This window comes from Onychomys torridus, chromosome 11 (assembly GCF_903995425.1).
Source record: "Onychomys torridus chromosome 11, mOncTor1.1, whole genome shotgun sequence".
Classification (NCBI taxonomy): Eukaryota; Metazoa; Chordata; class Mammalia; order Rodentia; family Cricetidae; genus Onychomys; species Onychomys torridus.
Window position 1 is genome coordinate 5,416,394 of NC_050453.1, and position 21,935 is coordinate 5,438,328.

The 21,935-nt window shown below is 45.1% G+C and overlaps 1 protein-coding gene across 4 annotated transcripts in view; it reads left to right on the plus strand.

Moving 5' to 3' along the window:
• Prox1 (prospero homeobox 1) overlaps positions 1 to 21,935 on the plus strand; it is a 52,691-nt gene that overhangs the window by 16,999 nt on the left and 13,757 nt on the right. For all 4 annotated transcript variants that reach the window (XM_036202176.1, XM_036202179.1, XM_036202177.1 and 1 more), the window contains one exon: positions 6,090 to 6,284. In XM_036202176.1, the coding sequence (XP_036058069.1) occupies positions 6,090 to 6,284 (195 nt within the window). The remainder of the gene's footprint in view (positions 1 to 6,089; positions 6,285 to 21,935) is intronic.

A 21,935-nucleotide genomic window follows, 5' to 3' on the forward strand; every position in this document is an offset into this window, starting at 1 on the left:
TCATTGTCTGTGGGTGCACCGGTGATCTGAACTCTCAGGAGTTCATGGAGATGCGTGTGGGGTCAACTTATGGCTACTCCTGTGATGTGAATGACTGCCTGTACTTGTCCTGTCATTTAAAGGTGTGATGCAAAGATACCATTTGTCTCTTAAGACCTGAGGGATGTTTCCCAAGTCACATGTGTTACCAGTGCAGTCCAGGAGACTTTGCCTCTGTCTTTACATGTTTTAGTAGCTTCCTGGATGAAATCTCCACTGGTAATGCCTGGATGTTCCACAAAAAACAAAACCAAAAACAAACAAACAAACAAAAAAACTAACCCCCTCTGCAACAGTAAACTGTTTCTGTTCTTGTTAGTTTCTCCCTCTGAAAGTTAACTCTTAGCACCTCCTTTGCCCCTGTTGAAAGGAGGGAACACTGAAATTCTCTGTGCAGTAGCTGCTTCAAAACAAAAGTGATGATTGTCTCTTACTTACAACTTAATTTGCTGTTGATGTAGAGGACACTGAGCATAAGGGGGATGAATAAAGTGACAGATTCAGGACACATTATTCAAATGAGGCTATGAAAGCTGTCGGCCTACAGCTGCAGCCCCCTCGTTCTACAGAATACTGGGACCTCCTGGTTTTCTCTGTGCACGAGCGCATGTGTGTGTGTGTGTGTGTGTGTGTGTGTGTGTGTGTGTGTATGCACATGCATGCATGTGTGTTGTATGTGGGCTTGAAGTAATTATTTGCATCAACTTGAAGTTGTATTAATCATCTGTAACTTTTTAAAAAAACATAGACTGGGTTTTTGGTGATTATAATGGCACTCACAGTGTCATTATCCAAGGAATTTGATAAACATTACATTAGCTGAGATTGGTTTGGGGGGTTGGGAGGTCCCTCCCTCCAAGTCCTTCCCCTGCCTACCTCAGTGTATACAAGTTATGATTTCTTCAGTCAAACTCTCACAAGCCCCCGAGATGTGCCTGTTCTTCTCCCTCCCTCACTCACAGCTTGCCTGCATCTCATGCTCAGGTTGAACCCATGGCTGTGGTTTTGCAGGCCAGTTTGTTAGTTTCTGCCACTAATGCTTAATTTGGCTTTTGGGAGACATTTTGTTTTCCTTCCTGTTTGCTTCTGAATTGTGCATTCACGTCAGCTTTTCCCTCTTGCTGTGTTGCTTACGTGGGAGGTGTGTTCTTTCCCTCATCCAGCACCAACCAACTGGACAGGCTGGGGATGGTAGCCCAAAGCTGAAGAAGGAACCATAGGCACACAAAAAGCTGGTGCCATAGGGGGTCAGAAAAGGACTTGAATTTGCTGGATGGCACTCTACAATAGATTTATTGGTTGGAACAAGTGGCTCAGGACTAGCCAGTGTTAGTCTCACTTACAGGCATGCCCAACCTTTTGACATTGGGGCAGGACACTGACATTCTCAAAGTTCATACTCAGGAACTGAGTTTTAGTTTAGCAGTAGTGATAAACACACACACACACACACACACACACACACACACACACACAAATAATTTTCATAATGTTTTAAAATAAATTAGGGCATATTCATAGATATCCTTGATTGTCAGTTGGATATGCCTGAAAGCCTTCTAGGACCTGGCCAACCTGTCTTTGGTTCTAAGGAGACAAGGAGGGTTATAATTGTGTGTACTGTGTGCACACATGTATGCGTCTTGTTACCTCCTGATTCACCTCTCTTACTGAAATGATCTGTTGCATTTTTATAACATTATGACATTGCCTCATATATTTTTATATAGCACCTTCCATCCAGAGACTGACTGAAGAACTCTGAACACAGGGTCACTCAGCAGCAAAATGAGCCTTCTGCAGGGGGTGGGGGAGGGGGTGGGATAGGTGGGTGGAAGAACCCAAGCTATTTTGAGCCAAACAGCACTCCTCAAGAGTAGATACAGACATTAAAAGTGTTCAAGGTTCTGCTTATTTGCATAAATGCTGAGGGACTAAGATCTGAAAACCAGAAATGTCTCATCCCTGCAGACGTACCCAGTAAACCAGCTGTATAAGTAACTACTTACCCTGTCCAAGCCACAATAAAATACCTGGGTAAATGTTTGATTTTTCAAAGCACTAATATTCAGTTACAGATTCTGCCCATACTTTAGCCACACTAGGAGAGATGGCAGCTAAGGTATATGTGAGTTTAGTTGAATAATAATTGTCCTCTGTAATGAAAGGAAGCAGTAGCATGTGTGACCCACAGCAGAAAGCCAGGGAAGGTCGTTTCTCTTCATTTTTTGGAATGAATTATACATTTTAAACTTTCCTAATTACATCTTTCAATTTGGCTAGTAATAAATGAATTTGTATTCCTTGGATGACGGGCACATGAGGCCATTTAAATGAGATGCTTCAGAACTTTCAGAGGACAGCGACGAGTAGCCTGAGACTTCCCTAAAGTTAGGGTGACTCCAAGGCTGTTGTTCTCTGTTATGTACAAACATAGGCTCATTATGCTGTATCACATCTACATACAGTCATATCTGTGTCTTTTTAAGGCTACACAATGCAAATTTTTTATTGTAGTTAAGATTCAAGAAACCACTTCAGAATTGAGAGATCCCTAGAAATTGGGGAAGGGACCCTAGAATTTCATCAGAAATGCCACTATCTTGAAAAGACATACAACACTTGGCTTGGCACATTCATCTAAAAAAAAAGTCCTAACCCTAATAAAATATACTTTTTCAAATTGTTGAGCCATTTCCACTTCCAATAGTTACTATGCATTAGTTCTGCAATAAAAACAATCAAGAGAAAGAGTTTATGCAGAAGCTATTTAATTTCTCGAGGTAGGTGTTACTTAGATGTCTGTCATAGCCATAGCGGGAGATCAGGTGTTGGATGGAGTCCATCCTTCCTGGAGCTCTTGAAGGTGAGCTGAGACTGAGTGAGACACATGACTTCATGTCTCCTCCAGGCCTGGAGCACTGCTGACCAGCTCCATGTGGCTTCCACCGTGGAAGGCAATAGATGCGCTCAGTTACCCCGGAAGAGGAGAGTTAGAAGGGAATCACAGGCACTCAGAGATGTTGTGTAGGAACGGTGGAAACAAGAGGCAAATCCTGGGATGCCTTGGTTTAACTGCTCCAGTGAGAATCTAAAGTTCTGTTTTCCCTCAGAGAATCCAGCTCCACCCTCCTAAGGACACTTAGGCAGGAGGCTCTGCTCATCCTGTTTTCAGGCCCATTGAGAACAGGTTCATGAATGTGCAAGAGATGCCAGGATGGAAGGGCCTCCCTGGCTTCCCATTCACTACTGGATGATTTTAACGTACACACTAATAACTCCTAGACCACTAAGTACAACAGATTCAGTGTCATCTCAGCTTTGAGGAGCGGGCATTCACAGCCTTTCAAGCCTGCAGTGTTAAATGATGTATCTCGTTCCCTCCACCCCTGGAGTCAACTGCTGCCTCGCCGGATTAAGGTGTCAGGTTGATTTGTTTTATACATCTTTTGACCATGCTCATTGAATATTTAGGAAGTTTCTCCAGCCCATATTGAGGCTGAGATGTCCCGTGGGAAGTATTAATCAAAGTCACAGGGACTCATACACTCTGGAAACACAGCCTCTTTATTGAAGCGATTAGTTTTTGCAGTAACACATTAGTGCACTACAGAGCTTGCCTTCATAGAACAATTGATCCTTTGCTCATAAAGCACTACGCGGAGCGCACGGAATTAACTCTTTTAAAGTTGAATACTTTTCCTCCTTCTGCTTGAAGATCTGGAGATTGGGCCACTTGCGTTTTGCTCTTAGCCAGAAACGAAAACCAGCACATTTCATTTCCCTTTGGTGGAGTGGAAAGCCGGCTCTTGGAGCTCTGGGCAACTGCTCATTTTGCCTATGTCGTGTTTGGAGTCTGTTGTTTCTGCCCATTCTCTCTCTCTGGTATTTCCAGCCTCCAACAATATGCTTTAAATCTCCCTTTCTGTCCCATTCGTACATAATGGCAAGCGCACTTACTTTTTTGTCCACCTCCATTAGGTCATTCATGACCATTCTAGAAAAAAAAAAATGCCCCTCTATTTTTTCCCCTACAGTACTCTTGTCCATATGAGACAATGTCTTGTAACAATACAGAGGCCTAATCTCCATGTCAAAGCAATTTTCATTCCCCAGTGCACAGCCTGCTATCATTTTGTAATGTTTTGTTTCTTGTTCTAAAAGAATTAAAAAGGAACAGTTAGCCGTCACGGGGGCCTGTAGGCCTTATCTCAGTGTCTGGAAATTTGGACAGTGTATTTTACTGCTCAGATAAAAAGGAAAGAAGTCCAAGTTCAGCAAATCGTAATGGGTTTAAGTTCTATTGAAATCGGCCACCAGAAGATCAGATAACGGGGGTCCTTCAGTTGTCTTTCTAATCGGGTTCCCCGCAAGGCTGAATGGAGACAGAGCAGACGCACAGAGTGAAAATATAATTCTTGGACAGGTTAAGTACATGTTTGAACTCTTGCAAGCAGAAGCGGTTGGCTGATGACTTAATCATTTTCTGGTCAATTATCTGTAAGGGCCCTTGCAACTCCATGGCAATTAGGATGCAAGATGGCCTTTTGGGAGGAGCACCAGCCCACCCCCCCGCTTCTGTTTCCTTGTGACTTCCATTCTCTGTCATAAATTTTCATTCACTTAATATCTTTGCTAGTAGAGAGACAACTTTCTGTAGTAATTACAGCCCATACACACTTCAGCTGTCATCCTGTTGCAGCCTGGATATTCTCAGGGCCAGGATTTGATAAGTGTTCCTTGTTGGTTTTTGATGGATGTATACCCTTTTCTGGGGTCCCAGGGAAGGGAATGGCCCTGATGACAAAAGGCAGGGTGTCTGTCAGCCTGCCTGACAGAAAGCGATGGATTTATTGGTTTTGACTTGGCAAGTTAGGACACACCTGTCTTTTTCGTAAGGAAAGAAGTCAATAAGGATGGGACCATTTGCCCATCCAGGAAGACATCTTCATTTCAAAGGTTGTTGGGAAACCTGGGTAAACAGACTTTTAAAGCCCAATCATGCTATAGTAACATAGCATTTAAAAAAAAAAAAAAAGTAATAAAGGTCCTGTCTCTGCCATCTGTGAACTGTGTCTTAACCACACCTCCCAGGCAGCACGGCCATCAAGGGAAAGGGCCATGGGCCTTCCAGTGCTGGTGGCAGAAAGCATAGAACAGGTATCGGGGTCTCTCCAGGCCACACTGGAAGTAAATACTGTAGGCAAACTCTAAAATGGATGGATTACAGAAAGATGGACATGGGTTCACATAGCACGAAAACCTATGCAAAACCCAGTCCTACCGTTTTACAGAAAAGCAGGTTTCCTTCACTAAATAAGATTATCATGTAGTGATAGAAAATCTTATTTAAAATTCATACACAGGGCTAGGGTTTACTGTAGTGGTAGAGCATTTGTCTAGCATGCATGGGGCCCTGTGTTCAGTCTATACACACAAACATTTCCTACACACACATACACTTATACTCTTACACAAACACTCACATACATTCATGTACACTCATACACACACACATCCATACACACATACTCACGTACACTCATACACACACACATCCATACACACACACACACACACACACACACACACACACACACACACACACATACACTATGTTCTGCCAATGGTGAAGTCATGGTCTTGGTGCTGATCAACACTGGAGCTTGGAAGTAACAACTGTGTTTCCATGCAGTAGACAGACGCATGCACTATACTGAAGGTAGAACATAGTTCTTTGTATTTTGGGGTTTTTGTTTGTTTGTTTGTTTTGTTTTTTTCTTTAAATAAAAGACAATCTCTCTCTGACTTAGAATATGGGTTCACCACTTGAAGTGTAGAGGGCAGTGGTGTGGTTTTTGTCATTGATACACTCTCTAATACTCTGTGAGAATGTTCATTCCTCTTGCCGCCATTTTGCTGGAACTTAACACCTACCTTTCCAGGTAAATCGGAGAGTGAAACTTTAAAAATGCTTCTGATATTTAAGCAAACTCAACTAACAAAAGAGCAGTAGCATGCTCACCTTTTTCAACATTTAAATTTAACAGTTCAACAGATGCATTACCTCCCAGCTCATCAAGTGGTTCAGCAATTTCCGTGAGTTTTACTATATTCAAATGGAGAAGTATGCACGTCAAGCCATCAATGATGGGGTCACCAGCACAGAAGAGCTGTCCATCACCAGAGACTGTGAGCTGTACCGAGCCCTCAACATGCACTACAACAAAGCAAATGATTTTGAGGTAGGAGCCAGTCTTCAGGCTTTGGCCATCTCCCTTTTCATTATTTATTTTCATGCTCTTTGGGAAAGATTCTAAATCTGCTTTTGTGATGGTATCTTACTTAAGTGTACACAGTAGTGTGCCAGGCAATCAGGAGAATCACATGGCTCCCCCACAGCCATTCCGTTCCCGTCCCCCATCTCAGCTTACAAGGAAGACTCAGTTGGCCGCAGGAAAGGGGACTAAAAAGTCTAAAGTAAAGGGCAACTATAGGATGGTTTCATTTATGTTCTGGGGTACCAGCTGAGCTGAAGTGTACATACTGTGTGCAATGGTAACTGCAGAAGGTGCTACTTAAGTAGTCTAGAAATGGTGGGTGACTTACTCTGTGATTTCCACCTTACCTATTTCCTTTAGGGGGGAAAGTGGTATGAGAATTTACTAAGTATATTTCAAGAGATCCATTCACGTCTTTTTTGCTTAAAATTTTTTAGTTGTATTGTTATGTATTTGTTTAGTATGTGCACACAAATGTGCGGCCTTGGATGTGTGTATGTGTGTAAGTGTGTGTGGGGTATTCTTTTGTAGAGTGGACAGACATCAAGTTCAGAGGACATCTTGTGGGAGTTGGCTTTCTTTCTCCACCATGTGGATCTCAGGAATCAAGCTGGAGTCTTCAGGCATTGTAGCAATAGCACTGACCCAATGAGCTATCTTACCAGCCCTGCTTTGGTGTTTATTTGTGTTTGCTTTTGGAAGGGATGAGTAGCTTGTGTGTTACTCTTGCATATGAGTACAATCTAGCCGTGTGCAAAGTGATGCAGACAATTCCCAGGAAACCATATCCGGGCAACAATGAGAGACATGTCTCTGTGAGGCAGGTGTTTCTTTATAAGCTGATGTGGAGCCTCGACAAACAGTTTTCATCGACAGGATGACTGCATGAGTCCACAAGAGCAGGTTCCCAATGCACACCACGGCATTTGCTGAGCCCTGCTGGCCTGGGCAGCAATCGCTGGAGGTGGGGGTGTGGTGAGACTTCTGTAGACAACCTTTGGGAGAGGCTAGACCAGACCGGCTGTGACTTGATAAAGTTGGTCATGCCTTCCATCTTCTTGGCTCGATGTTGTGCCACTGAGAGGGTGGGAATTTAAGGGACCTTATGCTAGTGTTCTTGTTGTTTTGGGTTTTTTTTCCCTATAAATGAGTACCCAGGGATGCCCAGACACATCTTTGTGTCAAGGCAAAGAGGAACTCCTATGGCCTGGATTTGTCTGTGAGGAGACCTGAGCCCTGTAGTAATCTCACTGCTTGTTCATTCCTCCCCAGATCTGCCCCCTGTTGTTCTGGGCAATGCAGATCAATTATGGGCTTGTAAAGAACGGAGCATGCAAGCTTCACAAAGGAGAAGTCCAAGATTTTCCTTGAAAGTTTGAGTGGTTATCTTTTTATAAAAAAACAAAACAAAACAAAACAAAACAAAAAACCAAAAAACTTCCTTCTTTTTTATTTTTATTTTATTTTATTCATTTTTTATTTTTTTGGTTTTTCAAGTCAGGTTTCTCTGTGTAGCTTTACGCCTTTCCAGATCTTGCTCTGTAGACCAGGCTGGCCTCGAACTCACTAAGATCCGCCTGCCTCTGCCTCCTAAATTCTGGGATTAAAGATGTGCACCACCACCGCCCGGCTTGAATGGTTATCTTGCAAGCTGCCAACTGCATCTCTGTTGTCCCAGACCAGTACATTGCTTGCCACACATGTTGCAAATGGAATGTTTCTTCTGCTGAATACATTAAAATAGGGATTCTTGGAATTCAGATTCACTATCTTTTATTTGCTTATTTACTGTGTGAGAGAGATGTGGAGAATATGGAGAGAGGAGAGGGTAACTTGTGGGAGTCTTATCTTCTCCTCTCAGTATGTTAGTCCCAGAGACAGAACTCAGGTCATCCAGCTGGGCAGCAAGTGACCTTATCCACTGAGCCATCTGACCCTCCTAAATCTTAAAACCTATGTTTCCAAAGTTTCAGTTGTCATTGCACTGGTTGATTGTGTGGACAGAATAATATACAAGCAGATGTTGCCTTCCAGGCTGGGCAGTGGTGGCTCGTGCCTTTAATCTCAGCACTCGGGAGGCAGAGGCAGGTGGATCTCTGTGAGTTCGAGGCCAGCCTGGCCTAAAGCAAGTGCCAGGACAGCCAGGGCTGTGACACAAAGAAACCCTGTCTTGAAAAATAAATAAATAAACAAGTTGCCTTCCAAAGCTGGAGGTCATGACAGTGGCTAGATATTTGAAGAAATCTTGTGTAAGAACTTAGCTTCTTGTTCTGTCTCTTCCAAGACCGCACCAAGAGCTACTGCTGTGCACTAGTGATTAATCATGTTCTATTATAATAAATACTCATTGAGCCGGTGCCTCAATCTTCATAAAAAGACTACCTAGTGCTCATGAGACAATTTCTGAACTTGTGCCAGAGGAGACAGGTCCTTCAAATGCACACTGGGATCTTCAGGGCACTTAAATCTACCTGCTGAAATGTAATCCCCTATTCCCAGCACAAGGAGCAGGGTGACACAAGCCGGGGACACTGGCATCAAGAGGTACCCAGCAAGCTGCTCCATTTAGCATCATCCAAAGCCTCCTTCATATGATTACCATCTGATAGCTCTTTCTCTGTGAATCATATCCACCTCCAGCCAGGCCACCTAGCCTTTATCTGCACAGTCTATTTTAAGAATGCTTCTCTGCAAGGAGAGTGGGGCCTAGGCAGGAATCCTGTCACTTCTCATGTGACTTTGGGCAAGTTATTGGACTATTCTGAGGCTGGTTCCTCCTTTACTTATAAACAAAACCAAAAAACAAGAAACAAAACATGGGTTCTTTCCAGAAATGTCTACTCTACACACAAACTCATGTATATACACACACACACACACACACACACACACACACACCACTAAATAGTTTTAACACAGCCTCTAAGTCTGGCACATTGACTTACAACGCTTCAGATAAGGGGTCCCTCTTTTTCTGTGCCTTTGAGCATGGAGGTCACTGCTTAAGTGAGATGCTTAAAAAGCCACTGTTCTTATCTCTGTAGCTTTGCCAATGTGGGCTGTGGCTGCGAGCCAAAAGTAGCCCCGGCACCTCTTGCCGAATGCCTGGGATGATAGTGTACACAGCTTCACTCTTGCACTGAAGTTTCTCTTCTTAACATCAACTAAAATAACCCAGTAGCTTCAGTATAAGCTAGAGGGGAGGATGGAAACATAGACCCTTTGTCTCTTTCCAGAATTTTAAACAGAGATGCAGCATAGTAGAGAGAGGAGCGTTATGACTGTGATGCTCAGAGATCCGGTCAGTACAAAGGAGCAGGCTCTCCCTCCATTAGTTGCACAAACCATCCAACATCTTATGGGTTACATTTTGAAATTTCTCCTAAGCTGGAGAAGATAGCTCAGTTGTTAAAGTGTTTGCCAGACAAGCACAAGGACCTGAGTTCTAATCCCCAGCTCCCATGTCAAAGCTGGGGAGGAGTGGGAAGACAGACAGATCTCTGGAGCATAGTGACCATGAGCTCCAGGTGCAGTGACAGACCTTGTCTTAAAAATAAGATGGAGACTGATAGAAGAAGGCATCCGATGCCAAGCTCTGACTGCCACATGTACATATGCGCATGTCTTCACAGAAACACAGGCATAAACATGCATACACACACACACACACACACACACACACACACACACACACACCTTTCTCACCAGTTGTATATAGCAATAATAAAATAACTAGCACCTGTTGGCTATTTACTGATGTCCTTTGCAGGGATTCATGGCCTTAACTTCCTACTGGGGGCACTAGCAGTGACAAGTTATAGACAGAACAATGAGATCAAGGCTTGATTGGTTTCTAGATGATTCCAAGTGGGTGGAGCCCATACATGGACAGTGAGCAGGGAGCAGGGATTCTCCCTGACTTTCCCCTTTGGTACTAGGACATTTTCTTCCTTCTTTCCTCTCTCCTGCTGCTGGTTTCTGGGAGGCTCTTAGTGCCACCCTCCAGCCTGTCTTACTGTTACGGCACTCTGTCATTGCTTAGCACCAGTCTCCTTCAGTCCCTGCCTCTGGCTCTGCAGGTCAGAGAGGTTGCCCATTCCTGGCCTACTGGGAAGTAAGGCAGGAGGGAGTGGCGTGCAGGGCTCTGCCCTTCCTGCCTTCAGAATCAGGACCTTCTAAGTGACAGGAGAGCTTACTCTGCTTTTGTATCGGCTTTCACACTAGCCAGGACTCTTGGCACAGCATCCAAACTCAGGGTGTTGAGAGTTTGAGATGACCCAGGGGAATGTGGAAGAAGACGCTGAACGGGAAACGCCACTTTGGGTTTATACGAACGGGAGGGGAGTCAGCTCCACAGCCCGGGATGTGTCATTTCTAGACGAGAGTTTATAAAGGTGTGTGGAAGAAGGTGTGCAATTTCGGCAGCATCTTTCACTCCTGTGTCTCTCATTTAATGAGATTGGCAACAAGAAATCCATCTTTCCAGGTGTGATGCTGTATATCTCTATGCTTTGTTCTCCCTTCACTTTGAAGGGCTTCCAAAAGAAATTTTTTATGGGCAGGGAAAGGAGGTTTGGCACTGCTTTCCAGTTTTTAAATCATACCCATACTTCTGACTTTCGGGACCAATGAAGTCAGATCTTATTGCTTTTCTGTTTCCCTCTCAACTGTGGGGGAAGGAAGGTAATGATCTCTGTCAGTTTCCAAAGCTACTTTACCAGTCTGTGAAGAATTCAAGCTTGGCGCCTAACCCATATAACTCAGAGGTTAATCTCACTGTATCTAGAGCCCAGAGAGTCAAGGTGTGACTATGATGCCTTGGTCAGCCACCTCTTGAGTGTAACTCAGAGGACAGGATGAGGCAGAGGCTGGGGATGTGGGGTGACACAGGTATAAATTGAGAAGAAAATGTGGTAACTGGCATCGGCACATGGGGCCCACTTTCTCAGTGGGTACCATGAAGTAATTCCATTGTGGAAAGCAGGGCCCCCTCACAGGCCCCTCAGTGGCTAGTTAGTCAACCTGTAGGCAGAATCCAAGTTCCCAATAAGACTGACTAATCTCTCTTGCCCCTTGCTAAGGGCTCAGGTTGGAGGCTGGAAGACTTAGAAATAAAAAGAACCAGGAACTTGATTCATTCATTAGTGGGTTAGTAAATGCCACTTCCTACGGTAGCAACAGGCATAGCATGCCCCTGGGTATGCCCATCACAGAGCCTGTGGGCTTGACATTTCTCTAACAACACATTATAGGCAAGAGGATGCTTCTGTGGAATTCTTTATGTAATTTCTGACTTTCTTCTCGGACACTGAAAATGAAAGCGTGTCTTCCCCCAGAGACCCTACCGCCACCATACCCCTCGGCACATACTGAAGTTAGCCTTACCCAACTTGTTCCTGCTTCCAGCCAGACCCTGCAGAATGAGTAAGTTTAGAAGCCTTTCTATAAAGGAGCAGGAAAACAGGTGGAGTTTGGAAACACTTCCCTCTGCTCCAAATAGATGCTTAAAGATGAGCGATGGCTTGGCTAGCTGGCACATGACTGAAAACCCTTTGCCACTATTGCTGTCTTTTGGCCTCAAAGCCACCAAGCCATTTAAACAAGCTTTACACAACACACTCTTAGTGGGTGGCAAGGAGGAGGAGAGACACTTTCCATTCCTTCCTGTGCCAGTCTCACTGGTGACAAGCCAAATGGACCTTTTAAGAGACTGAATAAATGATCCCTAAATACACGTACACACATGGCTGACTGGGAAGGTGGTCCCACAGAATGATCACTTGAAATAGGAGAGGGGGAGAGAGAAGGAGAGGAGGAGGAGAGGGTGGACAGCAGGTTGGAAGTGGGGCTGAAGGGCACACCCTCATCCAGTGCAAGGCTCCGTTCCTTTGCTATTTCTGAGACTCAAAGTGTTCATCAGTATAATGAAGCAAGAGGCCCATTGATTTATGGTCTGTTTGGCAATATTGCATTTTTTAGCTCCCCATGCTTCTCTTTGTCATTGGGCTACATTCACGCACAGTGAGAGCGACTTTGAAACCCCCTTACTCAACAGCTTTATTAGTGATAGCATCCCGTGACCTTTCTCAACATTCTTAAAGAAAAAGATAGCGCGTAATGTCGCTCCACTTTGCTCATTGTCCTTTGTTGGGGTGAACAAAGCATTTTCTACAGTGGCTATAGCACGTAATTATACAGCTTTCAATGGCAGTGTCTTGGCACATATCAAAGTTCAGAGGAGCCTTTGGAAAAAAAAAAAAGATGTTTTGTGGCGGCCTAGGGAGGGTCTCATCTTTCCTTCAGAAAATAGTTCAAGGCTCTTCTGTCTAGCTTCCCTACTTGGAGCTTTTTCCCCTCCTGCTTCATAAAGTTTAAAGGGGGTTCAGTGGAGTTCTGTGATCTGTTTCCTTTGAAAGATTGTGCCTCGGCGCACAGAGGCCCTTTGACTTCAAGAGTTCGTGGATCCGTGTCTTTAGGTATCATGTGTCTGACCTTATCAGTTACTCCATTTAATGTAGGAGAAAAACTCTCAACTCTTTGTGTTTGTCTGTTTTGCCTCTGTGAAATGATTTGGTGAAAAGACCATCCTTTTTAACACACCACCCAGAGCCCATTTCTGACTGTAACCTACCCTGTGGCTCTTTCTCTCTTAAAAAAAATTGTCCTTGTGTTTTGTGTATGGATGAGTTCACAGTGAGAATAGAATTATACAAGGGCGGACGCACACACAAAAAAATCTTTTGCTTTTCTCCTGCTCACCCCTCCCCATGATCTGTTGGCTCCCTGGAGGCTGTACCCCAACAGGCAAAGCATTTAGCCAGCACAGAGGTGGTGGTTAGGGTACTGGGGCAGTGGTGGGCTTTCTCTTGCTCTGGCCTACCCCTAAGGCCTTCCTAATTAATTGTCCTTGGACGATGAGCGAAGTCTGAGGACAGTGTGGAGGGTGGCTATTGTCTGGTGTGCAGTCCTCTTGGCCTCCCTCTTTCTTCATCCCACAAAGGGTTATCAATAGGACAGAGAGCGCAAGTTCCCTTCTGAGAGCCGCTGGTGGTAGCTGCAGCTTTTGGTGAGATGGAGCTATTGTGTTCCGTCCATCCTGGATTGAATGTCTGAGAAGTTCTAACACCACATTGAAAGCCAGCCTGAGTATGTGGCTTGGATTAAACAGACTCACATAGCAAGCCCAGAGCTTGCTGGGACTTGTGCTCCCCTTTCACCTGGATGACAACTTAAAATCCAATTTTCTCACTGTCCCCCACAGTGTAGTATTTAGCTTTAACAACTTGCTTCCTCGTCAGTCACCGGGCAGAATGTCTAACCATCATCTGCTGGTGTCTCTTCCATCTACTCATATGAGCTGGCAACACTCTTTCCCAAACAGCCTTTTTGGGTGAAGCATTGGAGTTTAACTCTTGAAAGTAGATTATTCTAGTTTTAAAATACGGTTTCACCCTCCAAGATTGCCTTAAGCCAATCTCCAGGGTTGTTTGGTAACATGACATAAAACAAATACAATCTGTTCCCCAGCCCCCTCCCATTTTTGGCTGAAATACAAAGTAAAGATGGAAGGTGGAAGCGCTGTTGGGAAGAAAGGAGAACTGACTTTACACTGATCATTAGGCTGTTTCTTTTTTCCTATTAACTAGGGGGAAGCCAAGAAAAACAAATATAACCGTTCTTCCGAAGAGTTGAACTAGCAAATTAGTAAGGTTTAAAATAACGGACTCTGCAGAGCACGTGGCAGCTTCAAGGCTGAAGGGAGCCATATTGAAAAGAAATCGGTGTCCCCGAGAGTGATTCTGTTCAGATGGACACGTCTGCAGGATGGCCAGCGTCGGCTGTCTCTGTGGCTCTTTGGGAACACTTTCGCAGCAGACCTCTCGGTATTTAAGGAGAACCTGAATGTGGGCGTTGACACAAGTGATATAGTCAAACCAAAAAGGGGTCATAAAAAATTAAAGTTCTTCTTATGAATATTTCATGAGAAGCTATGAAAAGGGACACTGGTGTAGGAGTCCTTTGTGCTCGGAGTTCTTCTTCCGGGCTCCGAGCTATTGTTCTTTCAACCTCTCAAACAGACTTTCACTTTCAAACTGACAAAAGTCACTTAAAAGCCGGACAGCTGTACTAACACACCCACCTTACTGAGAGCAAGAGCCGCTGGGGCAGGTGACTGGGCCTGCTGGGAGATCTTGTTTAAAACATGAACAGGGCTGGCCCGCCTGCCATCCTGTGCTTGGCCATTGCTTTTACCCTCTGTTTCAGGGTATCCCTTTTTTGTTGTGGTGGTTAATTTGTGTTCTGCCTGCTTCAGGTTCCCCCCAAATATTTCTTGCACGTTTTTCTTTCCCTTGTGCCTGACGTTGTAACCAGAGTGAGACACAACAGAAGTTGCAGATATTAGAGGTTCACCCCCTCAACTCCTTGGTGTTCCATCTCCCTCTGTCTGTCTATAGTCAGCCTCTGCCGTTTACTCGGAGTCTTCCTGAAGCCGCTCAGATTTCCCTCACCTCATTAGTGGTAGCTGGAATTGGGTGAGAACCCAGGCAAAGATGGACACCCTCCCCACCTGGGAACTTGAGACAGGGGCGTGAAGCCCGTGTCCCAGCCCTCAGGGCCACAGTCATTGCAGCCATGGAAAGCCCTCTCTCTGTGTGTATTCCAGGCCTCCCTCCCCTGTCACCTTGTGTACAGTCTGGTCTGTGACACTGATGGTGATTATGTCATTATTTTGCTCTGGGGGCCCTGGCACATCTGCAGAGCCCCAGCACATCTTTGTTGCACTGGCACACGTCCCACACTGCAAATGCTTCATTAGCCCTGCTGCCGGCCTCCTTGCCAGACGCGAGTGCCCAAATCCAGGCTTCTTTCTGCTCCGTTCTTTTGTGTGGCTGATGAACGTGTGTTCATCTTCCTGCTTCTTCCCCATTTTCCTCAACTTCTGAACTCCAGATGGCCCAGTTTTCTTGCCCAGATCACTCCAAAGTCCACAAGGAGAAACAAGGTGACACTTTACCCCTGAAGCCAGCCCTCCCCCCTCTGCTGCGTCTTTGCTCCCCACATGAAGAGTGACTTTGATTGACTCCCCACCACCGGGACTAACGTTTTTTTTGTTCGTTTGTTTGTTTTTTGTTTTTTCCCAAACTTGCAATTTGAAAAGATATGAAGGGATCCCTTTCAGTTTGTGATGGCAGGCAAGGTTAGCATGAGTTGTTAGATATCTCTTATGGGAAGTCTTTCTCTTCTCAGCCTCCACACATCCCCTTTCCATGTTTCCTGTGCTCCATCCTGCTTATTGCCACATTTACCAATTATCTGAAAGCTGGCTATGTTGTTAAAGGTTCCCTTTCTATAAATGGGTTCAGACTCTTTGCCCCCCTCCCCAGAATCCACTGCCCCTCCTTCTGTAACCAGCTCCCCAACCCCCAAACAATCACCTATTATTAGATGCTTGGAGTGATTAACCCTTGGCTGTTTGGGGAAGGAGCTGATTCTCTTCCCTCTAGAAAGTTAGACCCTATGTGCTCAGCAGAGCTGAGTCTGCTAAGGTGTGCTGGCTCCTCCCCCCATAACCACAGTCCATTTCAGAGCTTAATATCTTGGGCTGAGGACGACTATATAATTGGTATGTTTAATTTCCCCTTAAATTTGAATGAATTGATCTGGGTTCTTGTGTGACAAGTGGCTTTTCCATTGAGATTTAACCGTTTTTTAGTTCCTAAACAGAGCAGCATGTTCTAAATGTCTCTATATGAACCACAGCATTGTACAGTTTTAGTTTAAGGTATAGTTAGAGTCAGATTTTTACGGTGCTCATGGTCAAACCATTACCCTTAGGACAAAGACTTTGGTAAGGATTAAGGAGAACTCCCTCCAAAGAATGAGTTGTTCTGTTGAACTGGTTTCCTGAGACATCCCAATACATCCCAAAATTGGGCCCAAGAATATGCATGAGCCCTGTTCCGAATATTCATGAACAATCCGGCTGACAAGGTGAAGAGAGAGGAGGTTGGAGGGATCCCTGGACCACCCAGCCCCATGTCAGCCTTAGGCACAAGCATGTTAGGAGGGGCTGGTACCCATCATTGATTGACTTTTCAAATGTACCTTCCAGGATTGGATCATTTTGGTTTTATCACTCGAGGGCTTGTTAAAACCTTTTAAAAACTTAACCTCGTTGTCACACTATACCAGTTTTCAGAATAATTCTCTGAATGTATTACCTGCTGTGAACATAGTCAGCTGTTTTGATGGCTCTGGAAGGGACTCCCTTGAAGCTGTAGGGGGGTAGATCTTGGGGACCTGTGGACAGGGCAATAGCTATTTTCTCTATTTCCTTCCTGATTCCGTAGACTGTGAGCATTGTCCCCTTGTACTCTTTACCTCCACAGATTAAGGAGTGATAATCCTTTTTAAAAGCCTAATCTCATACAGTCATTGGGCCACCCCGATCATTTCAGCTGCCCTGCACAGTGTGTTTCCGCCTGGTCGTGTTATTCCCCGGGATGGCTTTGGGGACTAAAGCACAAGGCAGAATTCCTGGTGTGGGTGGCCATGCCATGGTTCAGACTGTCCCTTGTACACACCCAATGGCATTCTCTTGACTGCTTTACCAGCTTACCCTCAGAAGTTGGAGTTCTTAAGCAATATATCTCGGTACCTCTTCTTATTTATTTTCTCATGTTTGGGACCAAACCCAGGGCCTCGCACTTGATAGCCATGCACTCCACATTCCTAACCCCTCAGTACTTTATTGGTTAAAACAATCCCACTGACTGTATGATTAGGCTTTGAAAATGGATTATCAGATTCTTGGCACATTCTGGTTGATGGAGTTGTGTGCACAGGACATATCCAATAGTAGAAAAAATGGCCAGGTCCACACTGCTGCCATGTGTCCTCAGAGTGTCTGTAAGTGAAAACTGTGGCATTTGACATTGTGGGAAATAGTCTGTGACATCAACAAAGGTGGTGAGAAAGTGTGGCTTTTCTGTATCTGGTAACACGTAACAGGTTTATTTATAAGCAGTCATTATTTTATATGCCGGTATCACCTTGCAATCTTAGGAAAATTCTCGGGAGGAAGTCCTCATAGTGGTGCTGGGCCAGTGGTACAGTAGAAGTTCAAGACGTACACTCTAGGACCAGTCCAGTCAGGGCTCCTCCCAGCTCTGCTACTGGATGGCTTAGAAACATTGGCAAGGGCCTTGTCCTCTCTGTGCTCACCCTTCTCATCTCTCAATGGAGAAGCAGTAGGGAATGCTCGGAGCTGTGAGAATTCAGTGCACCCATGTGGGATTAGTAGCACAAAGTGAACCCTACAGAAGCCCTGTCATTTACTAGTTTGTGGAGCCAAGGGTCCTAGGGAGAAGTAAAAGTGGAGACAGTGAACTATTGGAGAGGCGGATAAGACTGAAGGGTAGTGATGTAGTTCTGAACTGGGGAGGTAGAGCAGGCAGAGGCTCTTCCAGTCTAGCTGAACTGGGCTCTAGATTCAGCTAAAGATCCTGTCTTGGGGGGGGGGGGTGCAGTGGGAGAAGGAGGGCATGAGAAGGAATAAAATTCATTATGTAAGTGAAAGAAGCTGTCAGACCTATCTAAGACATGGTAGAGATCATTTGAAGAAGATACCCAACACTGACCTCTGGCCTCTACACATACTTGCGCACAGACACACATAGACACATATGGAACCTCATCATTCCTACATCATCAATAGCCCAATTATTGCATCACTTCCTTCTATCCCTTAACAGCTAACAAACAGCTCTCATCAGAATTGAGTCAACTAATCAATTGCAAAACTGGTTTTCAAAAGAGACAGTGGTTCTTCCTGTCTTGCCCCAACCATGGCTGTGAAGGTTCTGCCTGCCACCCTGGGACTGCCTGAGGACTCTGAGAGCTTCTGTTCCAGGAGAAGGGCAGAAAAGCAATGCAGGGCGAGGAGGCGGGGCTGGGGCTGCAGGAAGGAGAGATCAGGCACTGGCCATGCTCACCTCCCCAGGGCTCTGCTAGGCTCACCTGGAAAGGGACATGAGGAGACATAGCTTTGTTCTGACATGCAATGCCATGACATTGGAGTAGAGGACATCCTGCATTCTCTCACAAAAGTCCCCGGAGCCCTCGCTGTCATGCTTCAAAGCCATGGGCTATGAGTGCCGAGGCCCTGGGAGTCCAGATGGCATCCGCATGGGGACACTTCTACCCCCGTGACTCTGCTCAGCTTCATTATCTCAGTGAGTATCTCCAGGGTGCTCATTTTCCTTTGCTCCCAAGGCCGCCTTCGCAGATCCAAATCTCAACAGCACCCTTGGAGATGAGGACATTCCCTTATTAGGATGCTAAAGACTAATTTTTCAAATTGATAAGCAATTGATAGACTGAATTGGCACAGCCGCTCTTGCTGCTCACTTGGTTGATGTGGCTAGCCACACAATGAGATAGCAGTGGGGGCTTCATCTGGGTTTCTCCCATGTGATTGGATCTTTGTGTCCTAGGAAGAGCTGCAGACCTCAACACCTGACCCCACTATTCTATACCTCCCCTCCTTTCAGGAAGATTAAGCACTATTGAGATGTTCTGCCTCTACTGTAAGACATGATGGGTAGTTTCTCTAGTAGCATCTCTACCTTTTCCTTGAAAATGTGCGGGTGTGTTGTGGGCAGGCAACAAATCCTCATGGATTTGTGTGTTTTCTATTGCTTAGGGTTAGTATACAAAATTTCTGTTTTTCTAGGACTACCCTACCATTTTCAACTCAAATCTACCACTGAAGATGACTGTTAACACAAGGTGATATATTCACTGAGAACAGGCAAAAGCCAAAAGTGGCCAGACACTAAGTGAGTGGAGGAAGATACAAGGCTCTGGTCTCGGGGCCACTGTGTCTCCTTTAACCCAGAGACCAGGAGCTGCCGTACCAGTGACATCTGTGAGATGATCTCTGAGTAGACGTCTGGACGCGCCTTGCAGCAAGGCACCCAGCATGATCTCAAGTCCTCCTAGGTGTTGGGAAGAGTCCCCCCGGCCTCCAAATGATCCCTACTTTATCCTAGAAACTCTCCTCTGTTTCCCCAAGCCATGTTTCTTGAGAGATTTCAGAGTCATCAGCATCTCATAATGGCTTTTGGGGTACAGGTGGCCCCTCTGTGTCTACCTGGGGCTGGTTGTCTGTGAAGCTCAGCTCTTCCACAGGTCTTCAAGGTCCTGATACAAAATGGCATAGCATTTATGTGCAACCTGTACACACCTTCCTTGTATACTTTAAGTCATCTCTGCATGATGTGGCATTCCTATTACAATCTCAAGGCTTGTAGTGGTTCCTAAATTGTACTGTTCAGTAATAATGTTAAGGGAAAAAAAATCTATGCATTATTCAGGGGAGATGCATTTTGTTTTTCCAGTTAGCTTTGATCTGAGTTTTGTCAGCTCTGTGAAGATGGAAGGTCAACTCCCCCAAGCTCACCTTCAGTTCTGCAGAGGGTAGTTGTGAAGTAAAGACCAATGGAATTCCCCAGATGTAAACAAACCATGAACACTGGAGGAACAGAGATCTTGTAGTCAAAATCAATGGATGGAATGGAGGCTGCTAACCGATCCTTCCCCACAAACGACCCAAAGACAATTTGGGGTATCTTAAGTCATTGTCAGCAGAGCTCACCATGGGTGGTCTCTCAGTCTCTGCAGATTTACCACGAGCAAGCGGCTGTCCTCATTGCCCTTCTGAACCTAGTACCTTCCTCGGAACTTTGCTCCTATTGTTCCAGCCACAGGAACACAGGGCAAGCAGACCAGCTTTAATATTGGCCTAAGCAGGGCTTACTTATGAAGGGAAAGTTGCTGCTGAAAACAATCACGTAATGCATTGTCCAGCAGAACAGGAGGCACTGCGGATTATCTGTGCCCCAGCCTCCCTTCGCACAACATCGGAGCATTTAGGCCGTGTTGACTTTGGATAATCTTCTATCCAGGAATGGTACCGAGCTTGGCTCTGATTGCTTTAACCATCTCAGCTGGTAATTGTCATGAAAGCTAACCTCAAGAACTCTTAGCTTGTCTTGACACCAGGGGCACATATCATAGGCTGCAGTTTGTTGTTAGCACTACAGAGCAACTGGTCCGTTGGCTTCATGGCCGAATTTCCCATCTGAGCATGGAAGCAAGTGGTGGGGTGTATCAAGAAGCACGCAGATGGGTCTGCTTAGCACAAAGAAACCTTTACATGCAGGAAATTCTTCATTTCCTAATCAAAGCAGGCAAGGCCGGTGTACTACCATCCACCCCAGCCTCTGTGTATGGCTTATTTATTACTTCTATTCCCATCAGCTTGGGAAGCCTTAGCTATATCTGAGGAATGGTAAGACTTTGCAGGGTGAACCTGGGTAAGTCAAGCCCGGCTCCCCCCACCCCAAGAACAACCAGTGCACCCATGGGATTAGCATACAAGGAAAGAACATTCGGCATCTAGAAATCTGGTAGACCTCAAATCTGGCTTTTACAGGAGTTGTCTGACTATGACATGCCAGGTCTGACAGTCTCTTTGACAGCCCCTGGGCTATGAATGACTTTTGTATTTTCAAACAGTTGTAAGAAAGAAGCTTATGTATTTGAGAGCCACTCTTTATTAAGGTTGCCGACCTCTGTTGGGGGCCATTTTCCTTACTAAAAACATGAAGTAGGCTGAGATCCCTCCCATTTCTGAAGCTACAAAATCATGTGGCGGTTTGGTGGAGTCATCTTGGTCTAGCCTTTAGCAGCCCAGCCTAACAGGTGGGCAGTCTCGGCAGAGTGTTCCCGGTGGTGTCTAGGATCTCAGAATTCTATGCTGTATCTTTGGAAGATGGATGGAGGTACCTGGTTTTAGTTTTGGATGCCTTTTCTTGCACTTTGTCTTATGTTGTCAGTTCTAACTCAAACTAACTCATTTGAGATATATGAAGAATTTGAGCAGGAAGAGAAATTTACACACATACACCGCCCTGCTTCCAGCAAATCACAAGTATGGTTTCCTATTGTATCACTTCAAGACTCCCATGCAGGAGCAAATGAAGTGGTTATTTCGAGTATATTCCAGGACTGAATTTCAACCCCACAAAAATCAGTGTGGAAAAACCTTTAAAGACATTTTCATTCTGCTCTCAGGGTGCTAGCACCAACTTTAACAGGAGTAGAGAAAAGATGAGTTTATTATTTTCTTATCTGTCCACGGAGTTGACAGCAGGATGTGTACATAGTTTAAAATGTGTGCATGGATGATTAACAGGAAGAAATGATGGTAAGACATGTTTTTTATTACCCAGAAGCCACAGTTCCTTAAGATGCTATCCTCTAGGTCCCTGTTTCTGTGATGTTATTAACATCTTAAAGGTTATACTGGAGCTCTGAATTTTCTAAGTACTTAAATTTTAGAAGGCAACTACACATCATATAAACAAAGACAGTGCAGAGGTGTTTCTCTGCTGTTGTGTGGAGATGTGCAGATGGAGGTGTGTGTCGGTCTAGCCCCAGCCCTCACAGCAAGGTCCAGTTCCTCTGGTCCTTTTCCATGGATCTTAGCCTCCCTCCTTGGTCTCCCTGTGACTGCTGCTTTCCCCAGTGGCCTCTGGTAGACTCACA